The sequence below is a fragment of the Lynx rufus genome, unplaced genomic scaffold (assembly GCF_022079265.1).
Source record: "Lynx rufus isolate CCGP_SWC_20201006 ecotype Redwood Valley unplaced genomic scaffold, mLynRuf1.p SCAF_8, whole genome shotgun sequence".
Taxonomy (NCBI): Eukaryota; Metazoa; Chordata; class Mammalia; order Carnivora; family Felidae; genus Lynx; species Lynx rufus.
Genome location: NW_025814896.1, coordinates 31385286 through 31410904, shown reverse-complemented (window position 1 = coordinate 31410904; position 25619 = coordinate 31385286). Strand labels below are relative to the sequence as shown.

General features: G+C 45.1%; 1 protein-coding gene across 4 annotated transcripts in view; it reads left to right on the top strand.

Annotated features, from left to right (window-relative positions):
• SLC23A2 (solute carrier family 23 member 2) overlaps positions 1-25619 on the top strand; it is a 135165-nt gene that overhangs the window by 55448 nt on the left and 54098 nt on the right. For all 4 annotated transcript variants that reach the window (XM_047068026.1, XM_047068023.1, XM_047068025.1 and 1 more), the window contains 2 exons: positions 1734-1994; positions 21303-21401. In XM_047068026.1, coding sequence (XP_046923982.1) covers positions 1887-1994; positions 21303-21401 — 207 coding nt within the window. In that variant the 5' untranslated portion in view covers positions 1734-1886. The remainder of the gene's footprint in view (positions 1-1733; positions 1995-21302; positions 21402-25619) is intronic.

The window sequence follows — 25619 nt, the reverse complement described above, 5'->3', positions numbered from 1 at the left end:
ATTTTGTGTGATTCTTTCTCTTATCTGCCTATATTTCAGTTTTTCCCCTGGCTCATCCAAAGTCATTACTGAATGAAAGTCTGTAACAGAATTCCCTGAACAGGAGGTTTTCCTGCTTGTATTTCGTCTTTTTCTTTCTTTCTTTCTTTCTTTCTTTCTTTCTTTCTTTCTTTCTTTCTTTCTTTCTTTCTTTCTTTCTTCTTTCTTCATTGTTTTTACTTATTTGAGAGAGAGGGAGAGAGGCAGAGGGTGGTGGGGGGGGGAGAGAGAGGGAGAGGGAGAGAGAGAGAGAGAGAAGGAGAGAGAGAGAGAGAGAGAAAGAATGCCAAGCAGGCTCCATGCTGGAGCCTGGTGCAGGGCTCCATCCCACGACCCCGGGACCATGACCTGAGCCAAAATCAAGAGTCGGGTGCTCAACTGACCAAGCCACCCAGGTGGTCCTCCTACTTATATTCCTAAACTTTGTAGGTGTGTCTTCACATTTGCAGGACCGTTTGGCTGGGTTATTTCTTCTCAGTTGGAACAGTAATTGGCGCTGAGATCTGACATCGTTCTAATGAGTGTTCTGTCCCTTCTCACCCCTATCTGATTGTGGTATTTTTTTTTTTTTTAATAAAACGTTGGGCATACTTAGGCATGTTTTATTGTACACATGCCAATCCTTGTAGGGATCTTATGTGTCCTCTCATTTCTGGAAGCTGAAATTCCCCAAATGCTTGTTAATTTTTGGGTGGATCTCTTTCATTGTGTAAGTCCTGCTTCTGTTGTTTGACATTGAGTTTTTAATTTTCTTCACTGAAACTTGGCCACAGAGAATTGTTCCAGTGATTTCCTACTCATCTATTTCTTAGATTTTTTTCTTAGCCTAGAGCAGTGCACTTTTCCTCCTCAAACAATATCAGTTTGCCTGAGCTTTCCAGGTCCATCTTGTGCTCCTTCCCCTTCCTCCCTTATCTCTTGCCTTTTTACCTCCTTTCCTCTATTTTGTCTTTCTGATTTTCTGTTTAGGTTTATGTTGTCATTTGATTGATACGGAATGTTCTGGCTCTGTGTTTTGTGTGGCATTCTAGCCCATTTTAAAGGTCATCTTGACATGTTCTCGAACTCTGGTCATTTAATCCTGGGTTCGTTTTATCTCCCCCCCCCTTGCTTTTTTTATGCTTTTGAATGCCTTCCCCTGCCTTTAATTGGGCACCTATAGACAATTCGGAATTTTTGATATCCTGGTAAATTAGCTGTGGTTACCACTAGTGACATGTGACTGTTTAAATTCAAATCAGTTAAAATTAGATGCAAGTAAAAATTCCATTTCTCTATTGCACTAGCCACATTTCAAGGGCTCAGTACTAATTGCCTTGTGGGTAATGACTGTTGGATTGGACAAGGCAGATACAGAACATTTAATCACTGTGGCAGGTTCCATTGGATAGTGCTGTGCTGTGAGATCTGTACCATAATGCATGTCAGAGAAATCCCTGTGCTGCCTTTTCATCTTTGTATTTGGGTATTTCTGATGGTCCAGTTCAGTGGTCCCACTCTCCAGGGGGCAGTTCAGAATCTGTGTGACTGACTATAACCAAAATAGTGGGGACTTGAAAAGTGTGATTAAGTAATGTGCTTTTTTGATGTTTGGATGTGACTTACGCTCTGACTTCTCTGCAGGAAATGCAGTGAATGTGTGTCTTGTGCTGTTTGTGTGCTCCTGGTGATTTGGCTGCTTCCTCTCTTTCTAGGTGCTAGAGATGGCACTTGTGGGGCTCATCTCTGCCTGAGAATTGGGTGCTCCTGGCACTGGAAGAGCCAGCTCAGATCCTGGGCTCCTCGCTTGAACAAGCCTTCTCTTCCAGCCGCTCCAGTCCAACGGCCAAACTACTCATTTTCTCTTAATGATGGGTATTGGTAAGAACACTACGTCCAAATCCATGGAGGCTGGAAGTTCAACTGAAGGCAAATACGAAGATGAAGCGAAGCATCCCGCTTTCTTTACTCTTCCGGTAACTATGTTCCCTTCTTTCTCTCCTCTTGAATCACTCTCAAGTAGTTTTTGTATTGAATCAGCATAGGATTAGCTTTAATACCCCTGTTGTCAGTGAAGGTTAAGGCATTTGAAAACCAAATGCTTTTCACGTGAGATGGTCTTTGGGAGCCCTGTTGGCTGACTCAGGTTTTGGCTCTACTGCTTTCTGCCCAGTCACCTGATGGGATTAGCTCCAGGAAGGAAGCATGCATTGGCGGGAACATCATGAAATCAGCCCAGTGCTTACTGTGTACTGGAGCGTGCTACGAGCTTAATTCTCTCTCCAAAACAGTGTTCTACCGAAATAACCCCAAACCCAACTTTGTGGATTTATATTGCAAAGTAGGAGAACGAATGGATGACTTACTATTTGGAACCTAAAAGTCCATGCTTTGTATTATGGCAGCAGCATCCAAGATGTAGTTTTATCTGGACAAGTGTTATCAGTTAGATAAAGCTGATTACACACATTCATTATATTCAATGCTAATATTTTTCCAGATGCAGGATTATGATTTGATGTGTATGAAGTTACCTAAAGTGTTGGTTCAAAAAAGGAAAAAGCTCTTCAGAGAGAACTTGCCTCTGGCTGTTTTTCTCTTAATACTGGAAATGAGGTTAAGGGCAAGAATACCTTATCCTAAGATTCCTTACTGAATGGTCCTGGAATTTGCCTCACTGTGGCATTAACTCAGGAAGAAGGATGCGAACACGTATCTTTAAGCACATTGATTGACCCGACTTGTATTCACATTTTGGTTTTTTACCCTATTAATTAATTCACAGAGCTGTCTCAATGATTTTACACCTCGCGTCACTGTTTTCTTTCTTCCTTTATAAAGTGAGAATTTTAAATGGTATTTTCTGCTGTGTTGAAGGCTTAGGATTGACATAGACAGTCTTTCTAGAGAAAAAGGCAAGTTGGTTTTTCAAGTTTAAATAAGATGATCTTTGAAAAATGAAAAGGAGGGTTTTGTGCCTGGTTATCAGTTTGCCTCTCCTGTTGCCTGAGAGCCCAGCAGACCACTCACCCTCATCCTCTACTTGAGAGAAAAAAACGAGCTTCCTTGGTCACCCACCCACCTTGTCGTTATGGTCGAGTTTTAGGTTGACTTATTTTCTTTTTTTTTTTTTTTTTAATTTTTTTTTCAACGTTTTTTTACTTATTTTTGGGACAGAGAGAGACAGAGCATGAACAGGGGAGGGGCAGAGAGAGAGGGAGACACAGAATCGGAAACAGGCTCCAGGCTCTGAGCCATCAGCCCAGAACCCGACGCGGGGCTCGAACTCACGGAGTGCGAGATCGTGACCTGGCTGAAGTCGGACGCTTTAACCGACTGCGCCACCCAGGCGCCCCGACTTATTTTCATATTCAGATTGTGATACTTTACAGTTTGTTAAACCCACAGCATTTGCTGTCCTTTTTCATACTTATTCCCCTGTTTGTTTCCCTCTCCCTTCCTCTTTGCTCACTTTTCTTTAAAAAAACAAACAAAAAAAAAACACTGAGGGTCTGTGAATGGTCACTGCCTTCATCTTTGTACATCTGAAAATAACTGTATTTTGCTCTCAACTCTTGGATGAACTTCTGTTAATTACACACTAGAGCTTTCCAGTCGGTCTGTGTTTCTCTTTAACCGCATTCTCATGGTTTGGATATCTTTTTCTAGTGACGATTCTGGATGGATTCCCCAGTGTTATTTTCCAGTTTACTAGTTCCTTGTGTATGGTCATGTGTTTATGTTGAATTTTTGTTGCATTAATTATAGTTCTTGTGTCTGAGATTTCTGTTTGGTTCACTCGTGCCTATTTTTGGTTCTTAATTTCTCGTATGTGTGTTTGTGTTGTTTAAAAATGTTTTTTTATTTAAACCACCGAGGACCCTAATGTACTTATTTTAAAGTAATTCTCCAATTGTTCTATTTATCAAGAGGTGTGAAATCCTCTTCTGAGTGTTTCTTTTGAGATTTTCTCCCCTCTCCCCTCCACTTCCCACTTCTGTTGCTGTGGTTTTGCATTCTCTCTTTCTGGATCCAGTCGAGGACCAGGTCGTATGGCAGAGGTCTTACTCCTTCCCTCAGTGGTGCCGACCATGGCATGACCTGCTGGGTCCTGGCTTTGAGCAATGGACCTGGTTCTTTTCCCCCTTGTGTGGGGGCTCCCCAGCTCCTGTCTACCAGCTGGAGCCGAGGGCTGCCTGACCGAGGTCTGTTGGGCTCAGAGCCCTGCCTGGCCCAGTGTCAGCCTATTCGTTGCTTTTTATGTTTCTTGTTACAGAAAGGTTTGTCTGTTTTGGGGTTTTTCCCTCTACTGTTCTTTAAATTATTTTTTTAAATATTTATTTTATTTTTGAGAGAGAGAGCAAGAGTGTGCAAATGTGGGGGGGCGGGGCGCAGAGAGAGAGGGAGACACAGAATCAGAAGCAGGCTCCAGGCTCTGAGCTGTCAGCACAGAGTGCAGTGCAGGGCTCACAAACCTGCGAGATCATGACCTGGGCCGAAGTCAGCACTTAACCGACTGAGCCACCCAGGCACCCCCTCTACCGTTCTCTACTTGCTCCTGCAAGTACATGGGAGCTGAGAACGTGGACATACGTGTAGTTGGATATAAACATAATGTACACCTAAGGTCGGTTTAACATTATAGCAGTTTCAGTAGGGAACTTCTGGAATTTTTACCCCTGTGTCGGGCTATCAAGGTAAGTATCAAAAAGGGGGATGAAAAAGAAGAGAAATAGAGTTGGCATCATGGGCGTGAGCTTCCAGGAGGAGGGGCTGTGAAGGGTCAGCACACGCACCACCAGGATGACTTAGAAGCAGGGAGGTCAGGAAGTGTGTTCACACGAGCGCCTGCAGAGCATATGAGAAAGCAGAGGGCCAAGCAGCAGGAAAACAGATGAAAACTAAAGTCTAACAAGGAGTGTTTGTTAAAGAAATAGTTCACATGTAGGAAAGCTGCATTGCCCATATTTAATCACTAGTGAAATTGCTGCCTAAGAAAGCTTAAGGTAGAAGACCATTCTGCATGATTTGCTTGTTAACAGGACAGGTGTAAGGGGCTAGGTCACAGCTGCTCTCTTTCCACTGTCCAGCTGGTAGGATTATTTGGGTTGCTGCCTCTCTGCTCTCGGGATGTACATCTGTATCTCCCTGTTCCTCGTCCCGCCCAGAAGGTCTCGACGCTAATTTCATTGACTCTGACAACCTGAGAGCTAAAGGTGGCTGTAGAACTCTCCTGATAGTGCTATGGGAACGTGAGGTACACGGGTTTGCCCCAAGCCTACAGTTCACCTGGTGCATTAGGTAGACTTTTCTATCAGTTGGATCACACAGGCTCTTGGCTCCAGGTAGTTCACAGCTAGTGAGGAAGACAGGAGCTGCACGTAAGCAGTACTAATGACAGGTATGGTGGATTGATCTGCTGACTCTCACAGGTGTTCTTGGGGATGTTCTTAAAGAGTTGGGATGGGTGGGGATTGAACTGCTGTAGCTGATGCTCTGGCGGGAGCGAAGGTGAAAGATGAGGCTCGGTCTCTTGTTGCCTCCAGCTCCTTGTCACTGTGAGCATCTGGCTGTCTTGGTGATTCTGGTTGTGTATTGTTTTCTCTTATATGACATGGCCTGTCTGTGCACCGATAAATGATACTTGTCCTTTTCACCAGATCTGTGCCGCCTAGCACAGTAGCTGCTAGCTACATGTGGCTGTTTAAACTCATTAAAATGAAAATCTGAAATTCAGTTCCTCAGTCGCACTGATCAAGTGCTTGACAGCCTCACAAGGCTACTGGTTAGCCCATCTCTTTTTGCTTGCTGGTCAAGGCCTTGCCAGACTAAAATGCAGGCTCTTATTTTCATGTTTGCTTTGGAATCAGAAGCTGGGGCTCAGGCTGTCGGCTGTTACTGTGTGAGAGACCAGTGCCCGGAGGCTGGGGCAGCAGGAACCAAAGTTGGCTCCTCCTCGAACCACGTTGGGGAGGTCTGCTGGAGCAGACTGCTGGAGGTGGGGGTGGGGTGCTGAGGATCTTCTCACTGGAGATTCTCTTGGGCCTCCTATGCTGAATAAAAGCTTCCTCAAATGGGGCAAGAGGTGACTTTTGAGAAACTCATATGGAAAGGGGATCAGAGTTTCTTTAAACAAAGTAAAATAATGGCCCATGACAATAACTTAAAGAGAAAAAGAATAAATCCATACATAGAAGAACAATGAGTAGGTCACAGGAAGAACCAGAGACTTGCAAAGCCCTGGCATTCAGAGAAGTTAGATCGTGTGATCAGAATTGATATTAAATAGGAGAAACATAACAAAAGATCTCCTTATCCCATGGGAATCTTGTTAGGCAAATTTGTATGCTTTTAAAGGCAACTAGGAAATGTGTCATATGGGCGAATGCCATGTGGCAAGAAATTAGAACCAGAAAAACCGCAAAAAGGCTTGAACCCTAAGGACACCAGCCAGGTAAAGGTCATGTGTTTGCTCTGCAGTTCTCCTGTGTCGGTGGCTCTTGTGTCATCTGAACCCGGAGGGGTGTCCAGGGGAAACCAAGTTAATAGCCTGAACTTGGTGTTGGCAGAGGCCCACCGGTAGTACAGCCTGTTGTTTCAACACGTTGATGTCCCAGTGCCAATTTCACAGCTGGCAGAAGTGTTTAGGGTTCCTTAAGGTTTTGTGTCTTCTACTTTTTCTAATAGCCTCTGTGAGAATATTGGGGTCTCCTCTCGTGGGTGCCAAGAGTAGATCATTTAGTCTGGAGATGTTAGGGGTATGGACTGAAGAGTAGCTTCATTAGGTTCAACTTTATGGAAGGGTGGGAGAAACACTCATGGTTCATACAAATCCATAATTTGTTTCCACTTCCCTAGTGTGTTTTTCTCAGAGTCATATAATGGTAGGAACCCATAGGGCCCCCAGTGGGTGGGCACCACATAGAGCGTGTAAAAAGCCACTACACCCCACTAGGAGAGAGATGGCAAGTCGGCCCTTAGGGGCCTCTGCCCAGCCACGTTATGGTCGAGGGTGGGGAGGCTGTCACAGATTCCCAGGGGAGAGGACCTCAGAGTCCTGAGAAATGTCTAGGTGAAGCAGGTCAAGAGGAGGGAGACCCAGGGCTGTTCAGCTGGGGAACAACATGGCCATGCCTTGTCCTGGCACAAGCTTAGTACCGTCAGAATACAGAGAATGGAGGTGGGGAGCCGGGGAGCCGATGAACAGTTGTAGCAAAGTTACTTGAGCTTTGGGGTAAAGAATTCCTGCCTCGGGTGCTGGGAAAGGAAAGCGTCTGGAGATAGGAAGCCCAATGTGGTGTTATGGCAGTCCAGGTAAGAGCGGATCGTGGCCTGGTCTGGGAAGGCAGGCAGGAAAGGGACTGCTTCCTGCAGCAGATGTTTACTAGGTGCCCACCTGGTTCCTGCTCTCTTGGCATTGACTTCCAGTTGTGGGAGGAGATGGACAATAAACAAAGAAGTAGAAGCATCAAATGGCAGCCAGTGACAAATTCTGGAAGGAAATAAATGAAGAGGGATAGTGAGGAATGCAATGTGAAGTCATATAGGGATCACCTAGGACCTGTAGGCCATTAACTAACTCATCCCTTAAAATGTGCTGAGTGCTTCCCACAGGTTTAAGGCTCTGGGGAACAGTAGTGAATTAGACAAGTCCCTGACCTCTCAGAGCTCCATGCTGGTGACAAGTCAGGAGTGCATGCTAGAAGTAAGTCAGGTGGAGATGTTAGATATTGACAAATATGAATGCAGAAATAAAATGGGGAAGAAGGAGAGAAACTGCTAGGAGTGAGGTGTCGCATGTTCAGCTGGCCAGGAAAGGCTGTGTCGAGAAGATGACATGTGAATAAAGACCTGCAGGAGTTGAGGGAAGTCCACCACGGCAGTGTGTGGGCAGCAGGTGCAAAGGCACTGAGGGGGAGGTGCCTGGTACGTCTGAGGGATCCTGAGGAGGTGGTGTGGCTGGACAGAGGGCAAGAGGGGGTCAACAGCGATTATGTGGGCCGCGTGACCCTGCTAAGAATTTTGGCTTTTCCTGAGTTCAATGAAAAACTGTTGGAGGGCTTTGAGCAGAGTGGCATGCCCTGCCTAGTTTTAAAAGGCTCTCTCTGGCTGCCAAGAGGGGAGCAGACCAGTCAGGAGTGGACTCCCCCAGGGCGGTGAGCTGACAGTGGCTCCAGCCAGGGTGCTAGCTGTGTGGGGGTGGTGAGAAGTGGTCAGGCCCTGGAGCAGAGCTGACTGGATGAGGATAGAAGCAAGAGAGGGCAGGCGAGGACAGCTTCAGGTATTTTCCCTGAGCATCTGGAAGAATTGGCCAAGTACTGAGGTGGATGGAAGACAGGTGAGTGGTGGGGGGGGGGGGGCGGGTAGGGGCAGCTCAGGAATGTGGTGTTGGCCACGGGGACACTGGGTAGGAAGAGGGCTCAAGATTGTGGTGCTTAGGGAAGCAGCATGGGTGTTTGTAGCGGGAGAGGGTATTTAGAGCCAGGGAATTGCATGGTATCACCTGGGAGGTGATGTCGCTAGGGATGTAAGGGGGTCTGAGGGCCCAAGAGGGTGTGGAGGTGGAGGAGGGCCTGCAAAGGGGACACGTAAGGAGTGGTTGCTAAGGCGGGAGGGGAACCAAGAAAGCAGTGTGGTGGGCAGCCAGCCATGAAGGTATTGTGAGCCTCGTGGGTGGAGAATATGGGTGGGCTGTAGGATTAGCCAGGGCAGGGCCTTTGCCAGGTGAGGGCCAGAGAGGACAGTGGGTTGAGAGTTTGTGGGAGAGCGGTGGCAGGGATATTCCACCAGTCCCAGTGGGGTAGCAAGGCCATGAGAAGGCCTGCTGGGGTGGAGAAGCTGGGGCCTGGGGTCCTTGGGGGCACCTAGAAGGAAAGACAGGTGGGTGGGGAAACAGGTGGCTCTGAGAGGAGCGAAGAGGTAGACGTGACAGTGACGAGATTTGGTGTCGGGTTGGATGTGGGCAGCAAGGTCAGGCTGGAGGCGCTGGGGTTGGGCACCTGGGGGCGTGGAGACACCTGTCTGTGAAATAAGCACACTGGGCACCGGGTGCTTTGTTTGTTCCTAAGTTGGTGTAGGGAAGTAAGGAATTAATAAAACATAGAAAATAAGAGCCTACTCTTCTGTGATGCTCCGTGTCCATTTCCAGTCAGGGAATTCTGATCCCTTTGCATCCGAGCTGTCTTTTCCCTCTTCTTGTCTTCTGTCAGCCAGGCAGCAGGCCTACTGCGTTATTGCAGAGTGACCGGCTAAAATGCGCTCTGAACACTGTTTGCATTGGCATCTTGTAGCACAGAAGACAGTTCCCTCAGCCACCAGTTGGGAAGAGGAATGTAGGAAGGTCACACGCAGGCTCTCTGACATTCAGGTTTGCTGGGGCCATGCTGGTTCAGGTGTGTTGTTCCCATTCACACAACAGATCCAGCTCCCCTGATCTCCCACACGGGGCCTGGTTTGGATGGGAAATTACATGGTCACCTTGGTAACAACCAAACATAAGTATATGAAATCGCTGAGAACATTTCAGCTCTTTCAGAGAAACTTTCTGAAAAGTCTGCTATATGATTAGACCCTGCCCTGATTGTAAAAGTAATATGCATTCACATTAGGAAATGTGGCAAATACAGCAAAGCATTTAAAAATGAAAGAATATTTTTGAATTGGAAGGTTATGGAATTGATCAGAAAATATCTTTGGGTCCCCTGCCTCCCACCTTTATAGTTATTACAAATGAATTTTTCTCTTCCTGTAAATTTATGCTTCTGCCAGATTTGGCCACTTCCGTAATCCAGCAAACCAGAGAAAAGGAGGGCTTTCCTTGTTTGCTGCTGATCTGGGGCATTTTATCAGCACCAGTAAAGACATTGTCCTTGTCTTTTAAGTTACAGGTAAAAGGAGGGAAAGTTTAAACTTCAAAGTTGAAGTAGAAGAAGGCGATGGATCGTGAGAAAGTCTGTGAAGGAAAAAAGGAGGTCATTACACGGAAGTCAGAGAAAGAGCCCTGGTCTAGCCAGAGGTACTGGGTGGGGAGGGCAGCAGCCCAGAGCTGTACCATGTAAGAGTGCAGCCAGGGAGACAGGTGCCCGTTTCCCTCTTTCTTGTCCCTTCACCCTCCTTCCTCTCCTTCCCATTCTTTCCCTTCCCTTCTCTTGCTTTTTCTTCTTAAAGGGAAGGTAGAGATAGGGAAGGGTGGGTAAAGAAACCATGTAATAATGACTCTGATTCCTCCAGGCTGCTGGCTCTCTGATGGCAGATTTGAACAGGCTCATCCTCAGCAGTGAAAAGAAGGCACCAGATTTTTTTGGTGCGGATAGTTCTATTTAAAAAACTGAGTATGGAAACTTCCAAAATGTCCTTGTTCTTGTGACTTAAATGCCAGGTGCCGTGGGGGTCTCTTCTGATGCATTCCTAAATAGAGGGCTTAGAGTTGTTAGCTCTTAAAACCGTTAAGTCTCAGCTGGATGGTAATAATAGTTGTCTTGGGAAATGTTCTCTTTCAGAAGAATAATTAGATTTGGGATCGAGAGTGTGATTCTGACACCAGTCAGAGGATGAAGAGAGTATGTTTGCTGTGGTTCCCAGAGAGTTGGTTTAATTCCTCTCCCTCCTGTAAGATAAGAGCTTGAGTCTACTGCGTAGTGGCCAACGTAAGGGAAGGGATGCTCCTGACAGGTCAAAAATGAACAGCCAAGATTGGCAGCATAACTTGCTGTTTAAAGTCTATCAGTTGGAAAAATTTTTTAGGAAGTGGGATATGCTGATACATGCTTTGAAATAAAAACACTGAAAAGATGGGATGCAAGTGGTTTTGATGCATAGTGTGAGAGATTCTTTCCCTCCTGTCTTTAATGTTTGTTTATTTTTGGGAGAGAGAAAGAGAGAGAGTGTGGGGCAGGGGCAGAGAGAGAGGGAGACAGAATCCGAAGCAGGCTCCAGGCTCTGAGCTGTCAGCACAGAACCTGACACGGGGCTCGAACCCACAAACCGTGAGATCATGACCTGAGCCACAGTCGGATGCTCAACCGACTGAGCCACCCAGGAGCCCCTCCCTTCTTTCTTTCTAGAGTTCATGTTCTTAAAAATTAATTTTAAAGATTTTTAAGTCTATTTGGCCAGCATGGGGCTTGAATTCACAACCCTGAGATGAAAAGTCGTGTGTTCCATCGACTGAGCCAGCCAGGTGCCCCATTAAAATGAATTTTTATGCTTTGGTTTTGAGATTTCAGATAGTATTTGATACTTCAGCTTTTAATTCAAATAGACCTTTGGTAGTTTTAAATGAGAGATGTTAGTAATAAAAAAAAGTTCACCTAGTAGTTGGGACATAGACAGTTTGGTATAGATGATCACGAAATAACAGAATTGGTGCAGTCACTTCCTAGAGTAGGTTTACAAACTTGAGAAGCGTTTTGGCTGACTGTCTCTTAATTTTGTGTGAAGCCAGATCCACCGAATCCAGGCCGTAACGCACATCTTGTCCATTCTACTCTTACTCGATGCTTGCTTTGTGCTCTGAGTTTTAACAGATGTGACTGGAGGGCAACAAAGGTAGTTGCCTAAGCTTCCCCTTCCCCACCCACTTAAGCCCCCTCACCATTCGTGCCATGGCTGCGGCCTAACGGGGTACTCTTGGGGTCCTCATGTGAACCTCCAATTGGTCTCCTAGCCTCCCAGCCTTGTTCTTTGCAAGCCCTGATTGTCATTCCTGCCCATGTCTTTTGCATTCCTAGACTATCTGAGGTTTCTTTCTCTTGTACGTGTTTATACCTCCTAAACCTGCTACCTCTAAATTCTCCATTCACCCCTAAACTGTGTTTACCTAAGCTAGGTAGGCAGGCTCCCAGGCTTTAACAATTACAGGTTAGGTATTTCAGATTGATTTATTTACCATAATCTAAGTCCATAATTCTTTTGGCAGAAAAAGCTAATTTCCTGTTAGGATTTGATACTGTACTTGAGGTGGAAGATAGACATTTAAAAAAGATACGGATGTTCGAAAGCATCACGTTTCGCCCCAGGCTTCATGGCACAAATGTGGTGCTGGAATAAAATGGAAGTAGCAGGAAAACTCATGTGTTCTTTTACTATATATTTGTTATAGTTTACATCTGTTTCTTTTATTGTTTCATTATTTGTATAACTTCTTCATTTACAAAAGAAGTATGTTCATTGTGGGAAATTTAGAAACTATGGAATGATAGAATGAGGGGAAAACCAAATCATTTAGAATCCCATCAGCCAGAAAAACAATATGCTTTTTTGGCGTGTTTCTTTCTAGACATTTGAAACAAATATTTGGGGGATCTTTAATTAAGTTCATTCTCCCTCTCTCTACCTACCCCCCCCCCCCCCGCACTGCTGTAGAAAGCCCTTTAACTTCATATTATATCCTGGCATATTGATGCCATTGAAAACATCATTTGTACTTGTGACATAATAGCAAATTGTGGTTCTAATTTATCCACTGTCCTTGGGACCTTGGGTTGTTTCTCAGCCTTTGCCAGAGCAGACGTTAGCCTGCTGTATGTTAACCTTACTTCAGCAGTTTATACTCCCAGCAGTTGTGCGAGATGCCGCCTCCCCTGTGCCAATAATAGGTCTTAGATTTAAACATCCAGGGCGCCTGGGTGGCTCAGTCGGTTAAGCGGCTGACTTCGGCTCAGGTCATGATCTCGCGGTCCGTGAGTTCAAGCCCCACATGGGGCTCTGTACTGACAGCTCAGAGCCTGGAGCCTGTTTCAGATTCTGTGTCTCCCTCTCTCTGACCCTCCCCCGTTCATGCTCTGTCTCTCTCTGTCTCAAAAATAAATAAATGTTAAAAAAAAATAAATAAAATAAACATCAGCAAGTCAAGGGCGCCTGGCGGTTCATTTGGTTGAGCGTCTGACTCTTGATTTTAGCTCAGGTCATAGTCCCAGGGTCATGACATCGAGCCCCATATGGGGCTCTGAGCTGAATGGGAGCCTGCTTGGGATTCTCTCTCCCTCTGCCCCTCTCCCCTACTCACTTTCTGTCCCTCTAAAATAAAATTTAAAAATTAAAATAAGGGGTGCCTGGGTGGCTCAGTCAGTTGAGCGTCCGACTTTGGCTCAGGTCGTGATCTTGTGGGTTGTGAGTTCGAGCCCCGCATGGGGCTCTGTGCTGATAGCTCAGAGCCTGGAGCCTGCTTTGTATTCTGTGTCCCCTCTCTCTCTGCCCCTCCCCCACTCATCCTCTCTCTCTGTCTCAGAAATAAACATTAAAAAAAATTTTTTTTAATTAAAAAAAATCAGTAAGCAAGAGACTGATATCTTATTGCTTTAGTTTTGAATTTTTTTTTTTAATTTTTTTTTCCAACGTTTTTTATTTTATTTTTGGGACAGAGAGAGACAGAGCATGAACGGGGGAGGGGCAGAGAGAGAGGGAGACACAGAATTGGAAACAGGCTCCAGGCTCCGAGCCATCAGCCCAGAGTCTGACGCGGGACTGGAACTCACGGACCGCGAGATCGTGACCTGGCTGAAGTCGGATGCTTAACCGACTGTGCCACCCAGGCGCCCCTAGTTTTGAATTTTAATGAGGTGGAGCACTTCTTCCTCTGTTCCTCGGCTGTTCATATTCTTTCCTTTGTTAATGTCTGTCTTCTCCACCCCAGCCTCTTTACCTCTTTTGCGCTGTAGCAATGATTGGAAATGCCACAGACCTATTAGAAGTTACAATTGTAGCAGTGCCTGGGCGGCTCAGTTGGTTAAGCATCCTACTCTTGATTTCAGCTCAGGTCATGATCTCATAGTTTGTGAGTTCAAGCCCCATGTCCAGCTCTGTGCTGCAGTGCAGAGCCTGCTTGGGATTTTCTCTCTCTGCCCCTCCCCTGCTTGTGTTCTCTTTCTCTTTCTCTCTCTCTCAAAATAAACTTTTTTTTTTTTTAATTTTTTTTTCAACGTTTATTTGTTTTTGGGACAGAGAGAGACAGAACATGAACGGGGGAGGGGCAGAGAGAGAGGGAGACACAGGGTCGGAAACAGGCTCCAGGCTCTGAGCCATCAGCCCAGAGCCCGACGTGGGGCTCGAACTCCCGGACCGCGAGATCGTGACCTGGCTGAAGTCGGACGCTTAACCGACTGTGCCACCCAGGCGCCCCCAAAATAAACTTTTTAAGTTCTGATTTTTTTTTTTTTTAAATGTTTGAGAGAGGGAGAGAGAGGGAAAGAGAGAGGGAAAAAGCACGAGCAGGGAAGGGGCAGAGAGGGAGACACAGAATCTGAGGCAGGCTCCAGGCTCCAGGCTCCGAGCTGTCAGCACAGAGCCCGACATGGGGCTCGAATCCACGAGCTGTGAGATGATGACCCGAACTGAAGTCAGACATTTAACCAACTGAGCCACCCAGGCACCCCTGTAAATCTCCCCTTGAAGGGAGGATGTTCACTTGAAGGGAAGTGCCCAACCCAGTGTTGGCATGAATCTGCCCAGCAAACGACAGCTGTCTCTATCACCATTGTCATGGGATGTGTGGGAGGGGGAGCACAGAGGGCTTTCTTTGGGGGCTGGTGACAGGCACACCAACCCATCCAGTGCTTTGGGATAGGGACTGGAATTGGGGAGAGGCGAGGCACAAGTTGTGCTAGGGGACAGGTGGGACATATCCGGAACTCCAAGAGTACTTTGGCCGTTACAGCTGCAGGTGCTCTCTGGAGAAGGCTGAAGAAGTTAAGAGGCTGCCCTAAGAAGACCTAGGCTGGGCAGTGCAAGTGAAGGAGGCTGCAGTAAGTTGCTCTAGGTGGCTTAACTTGCATGTGGCTGTCAGGAGTGTCCTTGGGGCTGCCATATTTGAGGAAGCAATGAAAACAAGTTTAGGGGCTTTGCTGCCTCTGACAACTGTAGGGTTACTAGTGTTGTGTTCTGTCAACTATATCTTTTGGAGTATCATAATCTAAGATCGACAAACTCTGGAGATTCGCATATATTGTATTATACTAACCTTGATTTATTTTTAATGGTAATTAATTTTGAAATTTCAAATAATACTGAAAGTAGGTGGAAGATTTTTATATTTATTTATTTATTTATTTATTTATTTAATGTTCATATAAAAGGGGTTTGGGTTAAAGGCTGAGAAGCACTAATCTTGACATCTCCATTCTTTTTTTCTTTTTTCTTTTAAGTTTATTTATTTATTTTGAGAGAGAGAGAGAGAGAGAGAGAATGAGCTATGCAGGGACAGAGAGAGAGGGAGGGGGGAGAGAATCCCAAGCAGGCAGGGCTTGAACTCAGGAACCGTGAGATCATGACCTGAGCCAAAATCAAGAGTCAAGACACCTAACTGACTGAGCCACCCAGGTGCCCCTTGACACCTTGATGCCTCTATTCTTTAAACACATTTTAATTGTAGAGTAGATATGGAAACTAGTGGAAATAATCGTGTGTGTGTGTGTGTGTGTGTGTGTGTGTGTGTGTGTGTGTGTATGTGTATGTGTATGTATAGGAGGGTAAGAATAGTGCTACCTTAATAGAAAACAGGTAATTCGGGGTACTTCATTATTACTCGAAAGTGAGTATAAAATGGCTCACTTAGCTACTGAACACATGATAGTGGTGGGTGATTTACACCAGACTTCAAATAGGTGATAAACTGATTTCTGAACCTCTGCTCAGAAGCACTGGGTTTCCCAGGTTCCTGGTACGCTTTAGCTTACCGGTGTCCACAGCTGCTGATTCGCTGTACCTTCTCTGCGAGTAACACAGGCTCATTTGCTGTCAGTTGATACTCCTCAGCTATGGCTCCTGTCTCTCCTGCTTCCTGTAGGTTTGGCCATCTCAGGATTACTGTTTACAAACAAGTGCTTTAGCACTATTGTCTTTGTTTACTAGTGATAAAACACTTGACCAAGAGAGACATGTTTATTGAGCAGTAGACACACACTCCTACTCACAGACAACCTGAGCCCTGCATGTCACGACAAGCCATCAGCTGGACAAATTTAGGCAGAGAAAACCTGCTTAAATCACAGCTGGTGGGGTGATTATACAATACTGTTTCAGAAAAAATTTAAAGCCATCAAGTCTGGTTTCAGATAGTTTCAGGGAGAGAAAGGACATCTTGTTCCCAAAAATAATCTGATTTTTTAAAATAAAAACTAGATCAGTTTACTGATATGAAAATCCAAGATCCCCGTTATCTGCCATGCTATTAATAACACAAAAGAAAACCTGTCTCACTGCATTTGAGAAGCTTTCCAAGTCATGTTTTATTTCCCAGTTGAAATAATATTTAGAGATTCAAAAATGTGAACCTTTAATAGTATAAGCAACATTTTTTTTATCCTTTTCTCTTAACAAAAAGTCTGTGCCTTTCCTGAAGAATTGCTTTGAACATTTGATTTTTTAAATTTCACATTAAAAAATGTATAGATCATCAGAATAGCTAGTTTAATAAACCAAAGGAAACATTAGTAAAACCAGTGTTTTATTTTTTCAGTAATGTTGGGTCATTTCCCGTACACGCGCACAGTGGGGGCAGCAGATCAGATGGGCGCCCTGGTGGACCTACCCCGCCTTCTGTCACCTCAGCCTCTCTCTGGTGCTGAATCCCCTTCTCCTTTCGGTAGAAACTTGGTTCATCTCCCACTTGCTCCAGAACCTACTGCCTTCCAGGCTTGTTCCCTTTGCCCCAGGGCATTGGTGGAGTGCTGGAGCAGAGTGAGGAGGGCACATGTGGAGGACAGCAGTGCCGCTGTGGAACAGGAGGCTGATGGGGATGGAAGGTGGGCTCCGAGGTCCCCAGGGGGGGCTTGACCTGTGGAAATATGTTAGAAGTCATGGTTAGGTTATTTAGGTCAGTAATATTTATAGTTAAATAAATGCCCCACACTGGCCTGGGAAAACAAGCCTCCTGTGTGCCTTCTATGAAACACATACTTTTTGGATTGGCTTACACGCACCGCTCTTGTACCGATTTGTTTCTCTGCCCTTCCCTGCTCCAGTCTCTTTGGCCCAGCACCCACATCCAGCCAGCCGCCAAGTGAGTGAACTGGATGGTGGCCTGGACACTTGCCCCCTCTGTCCCTAACATTCAGTCCAGGGCTAGGGTATTGCCCATTGTACTGCAGTGGTGTCTCCCAGGCGCCCATGCCGAGCAGCTGTGAGGCTGTGCTTCCCTCAGGCCAGTCCCCGGGGGCATCAGGCCACATCCTTGCTCCGTCTCAAACCACACTACCTTTCCCAGAGCACTACTGACACCTCGGCCGCAGCTGCTGTCTCTGGTGCCTGGCACTAGCCTCATAAAGGGTCCGTCTGCTCCTGTTCCTGTCACCATGCCCTGTACTGCACGCTGCCCTTCCTCTCTCCCACTGCGTCAGAGTGGCCATTGTAGGACACATCCGATTGTGGCACTGCTGTTCTGGGCACTGCTTCGTGGCTCCCTGCTGGACCCCGTATTGAGTCAGAGTTCCTTACAGCCTGGCACCCACTCCAGGTGGCCTCCTGGGGGCTGGCAGGACCGCATCCTCATTACCTGGCGCAGCAAGTGCTCACACGGTTCCTGGAATGAGTACGTGAGCCTTTTCCTGGGCTGGGAAGCATTTGCATTTCATGGTGCTTCTCTCACTGAGAGTATGTGTAAGGAATAAGTCAGAAGTGGGTGGGAATTGATCACTCCTGCCAAAATCTCTTTGGTGCCAGTATACGGATTGGAAAAGAAAAACATTGAGGTGAAACTCACACAAATGGTTAACAGTATTAACCGTTTTACAGTGAACAGCTCTGTGACATTTACTACATTCCTGGTGTTGTGCAACCATCACCTCTGTCTAGTTCCAAAACCTTTCATCACCCTAAAGGAAGCCCTGTCCCCATAGAGCAGTTGTTCCCCACAGTGGCTAGCGATGAGTGCAGATGTGGGTGAGTTACAGCCGGGGTAGGACTTTCAATCAGATCTGGGTTTCTCTGATGACTCAGTAACTGAGCGTTGTTGTTGTAAGAGAGTTCATCCTGAGTGTGTGTACCTCTTGGCGTCTCCGTGGGCTGAGCACTGCTGTGATGGGACTTGGAGCGTGGCTCTGATAGTTAAGAGTTTCCTGTTGTGGACTTGAACTTGGCTAGGAACGTCTGTGTTGCCCGCAGCTGGTTTTACGGCCCAACAAATGCCACAAACCCAGTTAGCTTGCGTAAAAAGCTATTGCATTACTTGAAGAGGTAGTTTTAGAGGTAAATCTTTATTTGAAGAGCCATAAGAAAACTCTGCCCTGTCAAAATTATGTAGGAGGTAATTGAGATCTCTGGCATACTTTTTGAAAGTACCCTCATACTTGGGTATTAATCTGTATGAGAAGTTTAATTTTTCACTGGCCCTATTTCTTCACTTGTAAAAATAAGTGGATTGAAATATCTTTGGACCTCCTCAGTCTAAGGTATGCTGCTTAGATCTTTAGTCTTTATAATTTCTCCCCTGTTGTAAAAAGAAGTTGTCCTCATTCTAGGAAATTCTCAAAATATATAAAGGGTAAAAGGTCAAAACAGCCCTACTGATTAAAGACAACCATGGTTAATATTTTGGTGAACATCTTTTTTTTTTTTTAACTTTTTAAATGTTTTATTTCTTTTGAGAGAGAGAGCAGGAGTGCAAGCATGAGCAGTGGAGGGCAGAGAGCGAGAGAGGGAGAGAATCCCAAGCTTGCTCCGTGCTGCCAGCGCAGAGCCCAACTCAGGGCTCAAACTCACAAACTGTGAGATCGTGACCCGAGCCGAAATCAAGAGTCAGAAGCCCAACCGACTAAGCCACCCAAGCACCCCAGGTGCCAGTATACAGCAGCATACAGACATACAAATAAAACAGCAGTATACAAAAACCACACAAATACATGGTGTTTATAAAAGACCCAAATGCTAAAGCAGTATTGGGAGTGAAAAATGAAAAGTGCCCATCGTTACTCCTTGTCCCCAGGGCAACCTTCCTGTTGTTGGTTTCAGACCTTTCTGGATCCTTTCCCAAGTGTTAAGACAAGGAGGTTATTAAGATTTTTTTTTTAAGTATAATTGTGATAATTCTAGGCTTACTGTTTTGTGGCTCTTTTCAAAAACTGTATTTTTTTGGAGTTCTTATCAGTGCATCAGCTTATTTTTTCTTTTTTAGTGGCTTTTTGATTATTTTCTTTTTAATGACATTATTTTTGAAATGGATGTACCGTAATTTAATGTTCATCATTATTTCCCCCCAGCCCCATTGGTTATCTTTTTTTTTGGATGAACATTTAGGTTGTTTCCAGGGATTCAGTATTTTAAAAATAGTGCATTCATCAGTCTTGAATGCACATTCCACTTGCATGGATATTTCTGGAGGATGTTTCTAGGAGTTCAGTTATTGGATCCAAGAAAATGCCTGTTTTAAGTTCCAGTGCTAAGTTACCCTCTACAGAGGCCAGTCCACTTTCCCCCCAACACCCTAGTCAACACTAGATTCATCTTTTAAAATATCCCCCTAATTTATGTTAAAAATGAAATTTTTCCAAAAAATTTAATTTCTATAAATTTAAATGAGGTTGAACAGCTTTTCCTGTGTTTTAGATATTCAGATTTTTTCTGTGAATTGTATACACCTATCATTTGCCCATTTCCTGTGGATTGTTTGCTTTATTGATTTGCAGGTGTTTATGAACTGGTACCAACTTTTTTTTTTTTTTTTTTTAGTGTTTGTTTATTTTTGAAGGAGAGAGAAACAGAGTGTGAGTGGGGGAGGGGCAGAGAGGGAGACACAGAATCCTAAGCAGGCTCCAGGCTCCGAGCTGTCAGCACAGAGCCCGACGCGGGGCTCAAACTCACAACCCGTGAGATCATGACCTGAGCCAAAGTCAGACGCTCAACCGACTGAGCCACCCAGGCGCCCCCTACTGGTACCAACTTTTGTGGGCTATAGACATTGCACGGTACCTTCCCCTATGCCATCTCACCTTTTATTTCTCTTTAGAATACTTCGCAATATCAGATTTTAAACTTTTTATATACTTTCTTTTTTCTCTTATTTTAAAAATGTAGTTGTGCTGGGGCACCTGGGTGGCTTAAGTGACTGACTTCGGCTTAGGTCATGATCTCATGGTCTGTGAGTTTGAGCCCATGTCGGGCTCTGTGCTGACAGCTGAGAGCCTGGAGCCTGCTTTGGATTCTGTGTCTCTTTCTCTCTCTCTGCCCTTCTCCTGCTTGCACTTTGTCTCTCTCTCTCTCCCTCAAAAATAAATAAGTGTTAAAAAAATTTATACAAAATGTAGTTGTGCTGTCATTCACGCATACAGTTATTTTTAGTATTAATGTTTCAAAATAGATTTCTGGAAATGGAACTATCTGGCTAAAAAGTAAAACTATTTCGGGGTGCCCGGGTGGCTCAGTTGGTTGAGAGTCCGACTCTTGATTTCAGCTCAGGTCATGATCTCATGGTTTGTGAGTTCGAGACCCTCATTGGTCTTTGTGCTGACATTGTGGTGTCTGCTTGGGACTCTCTGTCTCCCCCCTCCCTCTGCCCCTCCCCTATTTGCATGTGCTCGCTCACTCTCTTGAAGTAAATAAATTATAAAGAAAAAAAAAAGTAAAAATATTTTAAGATTCTGCTGCAGGCTGCCAGAACGCAGCCAGAACCTCGGACGACTCCAAGTGCCTTGCCAGGGCAGGCATGAGGGCTGGTGGCCTGCATGTGTCCAGGGGTTTCCTTACAGTCCTCAAGATGAGTTCTGGTTCTTACCTTGAGGGCCCAGAAGCTAGATTTTGTTGGCAAGAACGGCCCCCGTGCCTGTCCGATGCCACACACTACTGCCCGCACGCACCAGCAGGCTGGTTTGCGTCATACCCACGGCGGGAAATGTCAGCACGTCAGGTGATCAGCAGTGCCTGGCTTGCCCCTGCTGGGAATCCCACACAGAATCCTTAGCACGCGGTGACTCGGGCAGGGTTCTTGACCAAGGCCGCCCTTGATGCTTCCCACCCGTCCGGAGACAGCAGCTCCGGTGCCCAGCTGTGCCTCCCTTGGCCTTGGATGGAGCTGCAGGCCCCACTCCGTGGACTCTCTGGGGGTGCTCCGTTTCCGGCCTTCCCCTGGGGGGCCCACGATGCATTTCTCCTCCATCGGAACCATGTGTGGTCACGGATGCGGCGCACACTTGTCGGGAGTTTCTTTTAAGAAAATTCGAAACTCGGCTGATGTGGTAGGCAAAAGACACACAGCTTGTGTCTGTTGTGAAAATGACAGAAGGTGTTTGAGGAGGATGTTTCCACACGGCAGAGCGGTGCACGGTGAAACAGCCTATAAATGAAGTGTTTGTCTTCAGGTGGTGATAAATGGAGGCGCCACGTCCAGCGGTGAACAGGACAACGAAGACACCGAGCTCATGGCAATCTACACCACAGAAAACGGCATCGCAGAAAAGGTACTCCCTTGCCCCACCCTCCTCCCCGTCACGGGATGTGGCTGTCTTCCCCGGGCTCGTCTCGGCCCTCCCGAGTGGGTGTGTTCCCTTCATAGTGGAAATAGAAGGGATGGTGAGGAGTAGAAGTTACTAACTTTTCATTGTCTAAATGGCGATTAAGGTGAGGTCCATATAGAAGTTCTTCTATTTAAAAGCCTTAGCCAGGATGCTGAGGGAGGTGGTTAAGAGTGTTAGTCTGGACTCAGGGCTGGGTGCTAATGTGACCCGGGCCCCGAGGGAATTACTTAAGGTCTCTGGGCATCATCCGTTGCCTCATCTCCAAAATGAGACTAAAAGTGTCAGCATCTGTCTTCGGTTGTTGTGAGGAGTAAATGAAATAATAACCTGTGTGGTTCTTAGCATTGTGCCTGGTACATACTCCGTTGGAGTGAACAAGATAATACAAGAAGCCAGCGGTAGCTTGTGTAGACTGAACAAAGGGGCAGAAATCACATGTTAAGGTGGGGAGAAGCTCCCCCCGCCTCCCCCGCCATCCCATTTCCTTGAGATTAGTCTGTGTGACCCTATTCACAGAGGCCAGAAGAGGCCTGCCCAAAGAGGATCCAGATGCCTTAATTTCTTTTTTTACTCTGTATTGATTGGTCACTGTGCCCAACGCATGAAGAGTTTGACAAGAGGATATTTCCAGATTATACTGTAGCTCTGAGACTCCTCAATTTCATTTGAGTTTTATTTGGTAGACTTTTTAAAGCACATTTTGTATTCATTGTGAAAATTCGCTAATTTAATCAGTTTCTGTATTTCTAGAACCACTGTATTCTATTTTTTTAAAGAGTAATCTCTATGTCCACTGTGGAGCTTGACCCCGAGATCAAGAGTTGCATGCTTTGCTGACGGAGCCAGCCAGGAGTCCCCTGAATTGTACTTTAGATAGTGCACACTTAATATTTTAGAAAGGGACCACTAGAAAGTTGATACATGCAAACATAGTACCCAGCTTGGGCATTAATTAGCACAGTAAGTTTACAGTGTAATCACTAAAATGATAAAGAACAAGGAAATCATATTGAAATTCTGGAATAATCAAATTTTTGTGTCTGTGTATGGTTTCTTTTTTCCATTTTTGGCTCTCTTGACCAATATTACTTTTTGGTCAGACTATTATAAATTTTGTGGAGGCTAATTAGATTCATGCTGAGTTGTTGACATTCCTGTGGTTTTGGATTCTAAGCTGCTCCTCAGAGTGCAGAAATTATAGTTGCCACTGTGGACATGTTGACCGACGCCTATGTCTGCAGCTGAGACACAGCCCGCAGAGTGGGATCTGGGCAGCGAGCTACCGCCTGGCCTGCTTGGGTCTCAGCATCCAAATGGTACATCTTGCAGCAGAGTGCTTCTGAATTCCCAGACTCGTTAGGCTGTATCCAGTTCTCGGGTACTGGGCCCTTAATCAGAGCCACCGGAATTTCCAGGGTATAGACTGTCATGATTTTAGACTTCCTCCTCCAGTATTCAGTAAGTGACGGTCACCTTTTGAAATGAATACCAAGGAGCATTAACATGCAGGGCTTTCTAACACCTCTAGTGGCACCTTTTACTGATGCTAGTGAACTGTCGGTAGGAAAAGTGTCTAGCTTATTTATATTAGCACATTTATGCTAGACATTCATTTACCTGTTGAAAATCTTTTCATTGTCGAAACTTTGATACATTTGTATTTCCTTGAATACCAGTGAGATGGAATATCTTCCTGTTTCATTGGCAACTCTTCTTGTTTTATGAAATGGCAAGTTCAGGGAGAAGAGCTACCGTGTACTAAACAGTGCTAATGGTCCAGGCCTTGGGCTGAATGCTTTAAGCAATGGGTCACGTTCAGTCCTTACCAAAGCTCTATTAGAAAGGTGCTGCCACTATCTCTGTTTTAGAGAAGAAGAAAATGAAATGTTTAGGATTTCCGCTGTCTTGAATTTGTGCAAAGAAAACTTCACACCAAAGAATGCTGCCCTTTGGGATCTTGCTTTTCAGAGGGCAGTGACAGGCTGTCTCTGGACAGCTGAGTGTGAGTGAACAATGCGACATTGCAGGAGAGATGGGAGAAGTGGGGGCCCGAGAGATCATCTCATGCGTTCTCCGTATTCATGCTTGTTTTCCTAATTATGGCATGCTCTCGGTTGTCATATGTTCACTTAACGTTATACAAAACTTAACTACTAATGGTAAATGCTGGTTAATATGGTATTAGCCACAAGGTACCCATCTTGGAATGTGCTCAAAGACATTTATTCCTAAGAGGCCCAGAAGGATCATGGAACAGTGAGTCTGTAAGATAGCATTGGGACCCACACCCAGTATGTTCTGATCTTGATCTCAGTATCATTGAGAATTTTCAGTGAGGGATGTTGAAGAATTGATTTTGTTTATAGAGAGGGCATTTGGAACAAAATGAAGTAAATACAAGCAAAAGGTTTAGATGTTCCCATTGAAATACCAGCATTTTGTTGTTTTACAGATTCCCCACCACATGTGTTTACAAGAGCTTGTGAAGTGGTTGCAGGGGTATTGGGCAATTTGTTATTAATCACAACGTCAAAAAATCAGGTATTTCTCGTAATGACTAGAGAGCAGCTCTGTTTCTCCCTGGGACGCCATGTAGTATGGTGGCAAATGCAGTCTTTGGGGACAGCCTGTCTGTTCAGATCCTGGGCAGCTCCCTCAGTCTCTCAGAGTCTCCAACTCCTCGTTTGTGAAAGGGGTTATAAAGCACGTAACTTCCCAGGGCCATCGTGAGGAAGAGAGGACAGAGTGTAAAATAACATGAGGCTTTTAGAGAGCAGAGATTGTCGAAATGTGAAAACGGTCACAGGTGAACTATTTACAGTGTGTCCTCACTTGAATATCCCACCCAGCTGGGCACTGGGATCTTTGGCTGCCTGCCAGTCGTTGCAACAGCTGTGTGGTTGCAGTTATCGCCGAGTTCGTTATATAGAAGATAAACTTGATTTCATAATGTTGAGATTTCTTTTTAAAGTTAAAGGTCTTTTTAACTTTCAGTCCTGTGGATTCTCTTTACCGCCCCCCCCCCCCCGCCCCCGGCCTTGTAGTTGAGATACCCGAAGTTCTTGAAAAAGGAAGTTCTCTTGGAATAGATTAAACAAGAACACAGCATTGGTAATTTTTGAAGGGTGGAGACAGGTACCGGTGGGCATTCCATATTTCCACCTTTGTATATGTTTGGACAATTGTGTGATACAAAGTTGAGAGAATAATTGAGTCATAACTTACTGTTGCTACTCTTTCATTTTTTGGTATTGATTGTGGCTGTGAAGATACCAGGTCAGTCTTGTTTTCTTCTTTTTATCAGTATCTTGATCTTTTTGGCTATTTTTGGATTCTTTATTTATCTTTGATATTCAGTAACTTTACATAGATATGTTTTCATGTTGACCATTCTGGGTCAGTTTTTTCTGGCACTTGGAGTATTTAACGTTAAAGATCCTTTTACTTTAGTAAAGCTGTCTTGAATTCTATCTTTATTTTTTGTTTCAGTCTGTTCTTTGGGTTTTCTTATTTGGGGGCTCCAATGATAGGTGTTTGGATCTGCCTGCCTTCTCTGGCTATCATTTCTAATCTCCCTCCTGCCCCCCCCAACATTGTTTGATTTCTTTTTTTTTTTTCTTCCCCAGCCTGTGACCTTTACTGTATTATTCATGACGTCTGTTTTCTCGTGTTCTTCTACTTCTACTTTCTGTTTTTTAATTTTTTAATTTTTTAATTTTATCCAAATTCTACCAACCCATGTTTTATTTCCCTTTGTTCTTAAATTTCTATTCTGGGGCCATTCCTAATACAACGTTGCAATGTTGGTGGTAAAGTGCATTCTAAAATATCTGAATACAATGTGCAACGTTGGTGGTAAAGTGCATTCTAAAATATCTGAATAGGTTTTCATTAATTCATTGAATACTTGGTGGGTCTAATTTGCAAACGTGTTCTTTAGTTCTTAGAAATTTTTAAATCTCTTCGATGAATTCCTATCTTCTGTTTTCTTTGTTCTTTTCTGACTTTTTTTTTTTTAATTTTTTTTTCAACGTTTTTATTTATTTTTGGGACAGAGAGAGACAGAGCATGAACGGGGGAGGGGCAGAGAGAGAGGGAGACACAGAATCGGAAACAGGCTCCAGGCTCCGAGCCATCAGCCCAGAGCCCGACGCGGGGCTC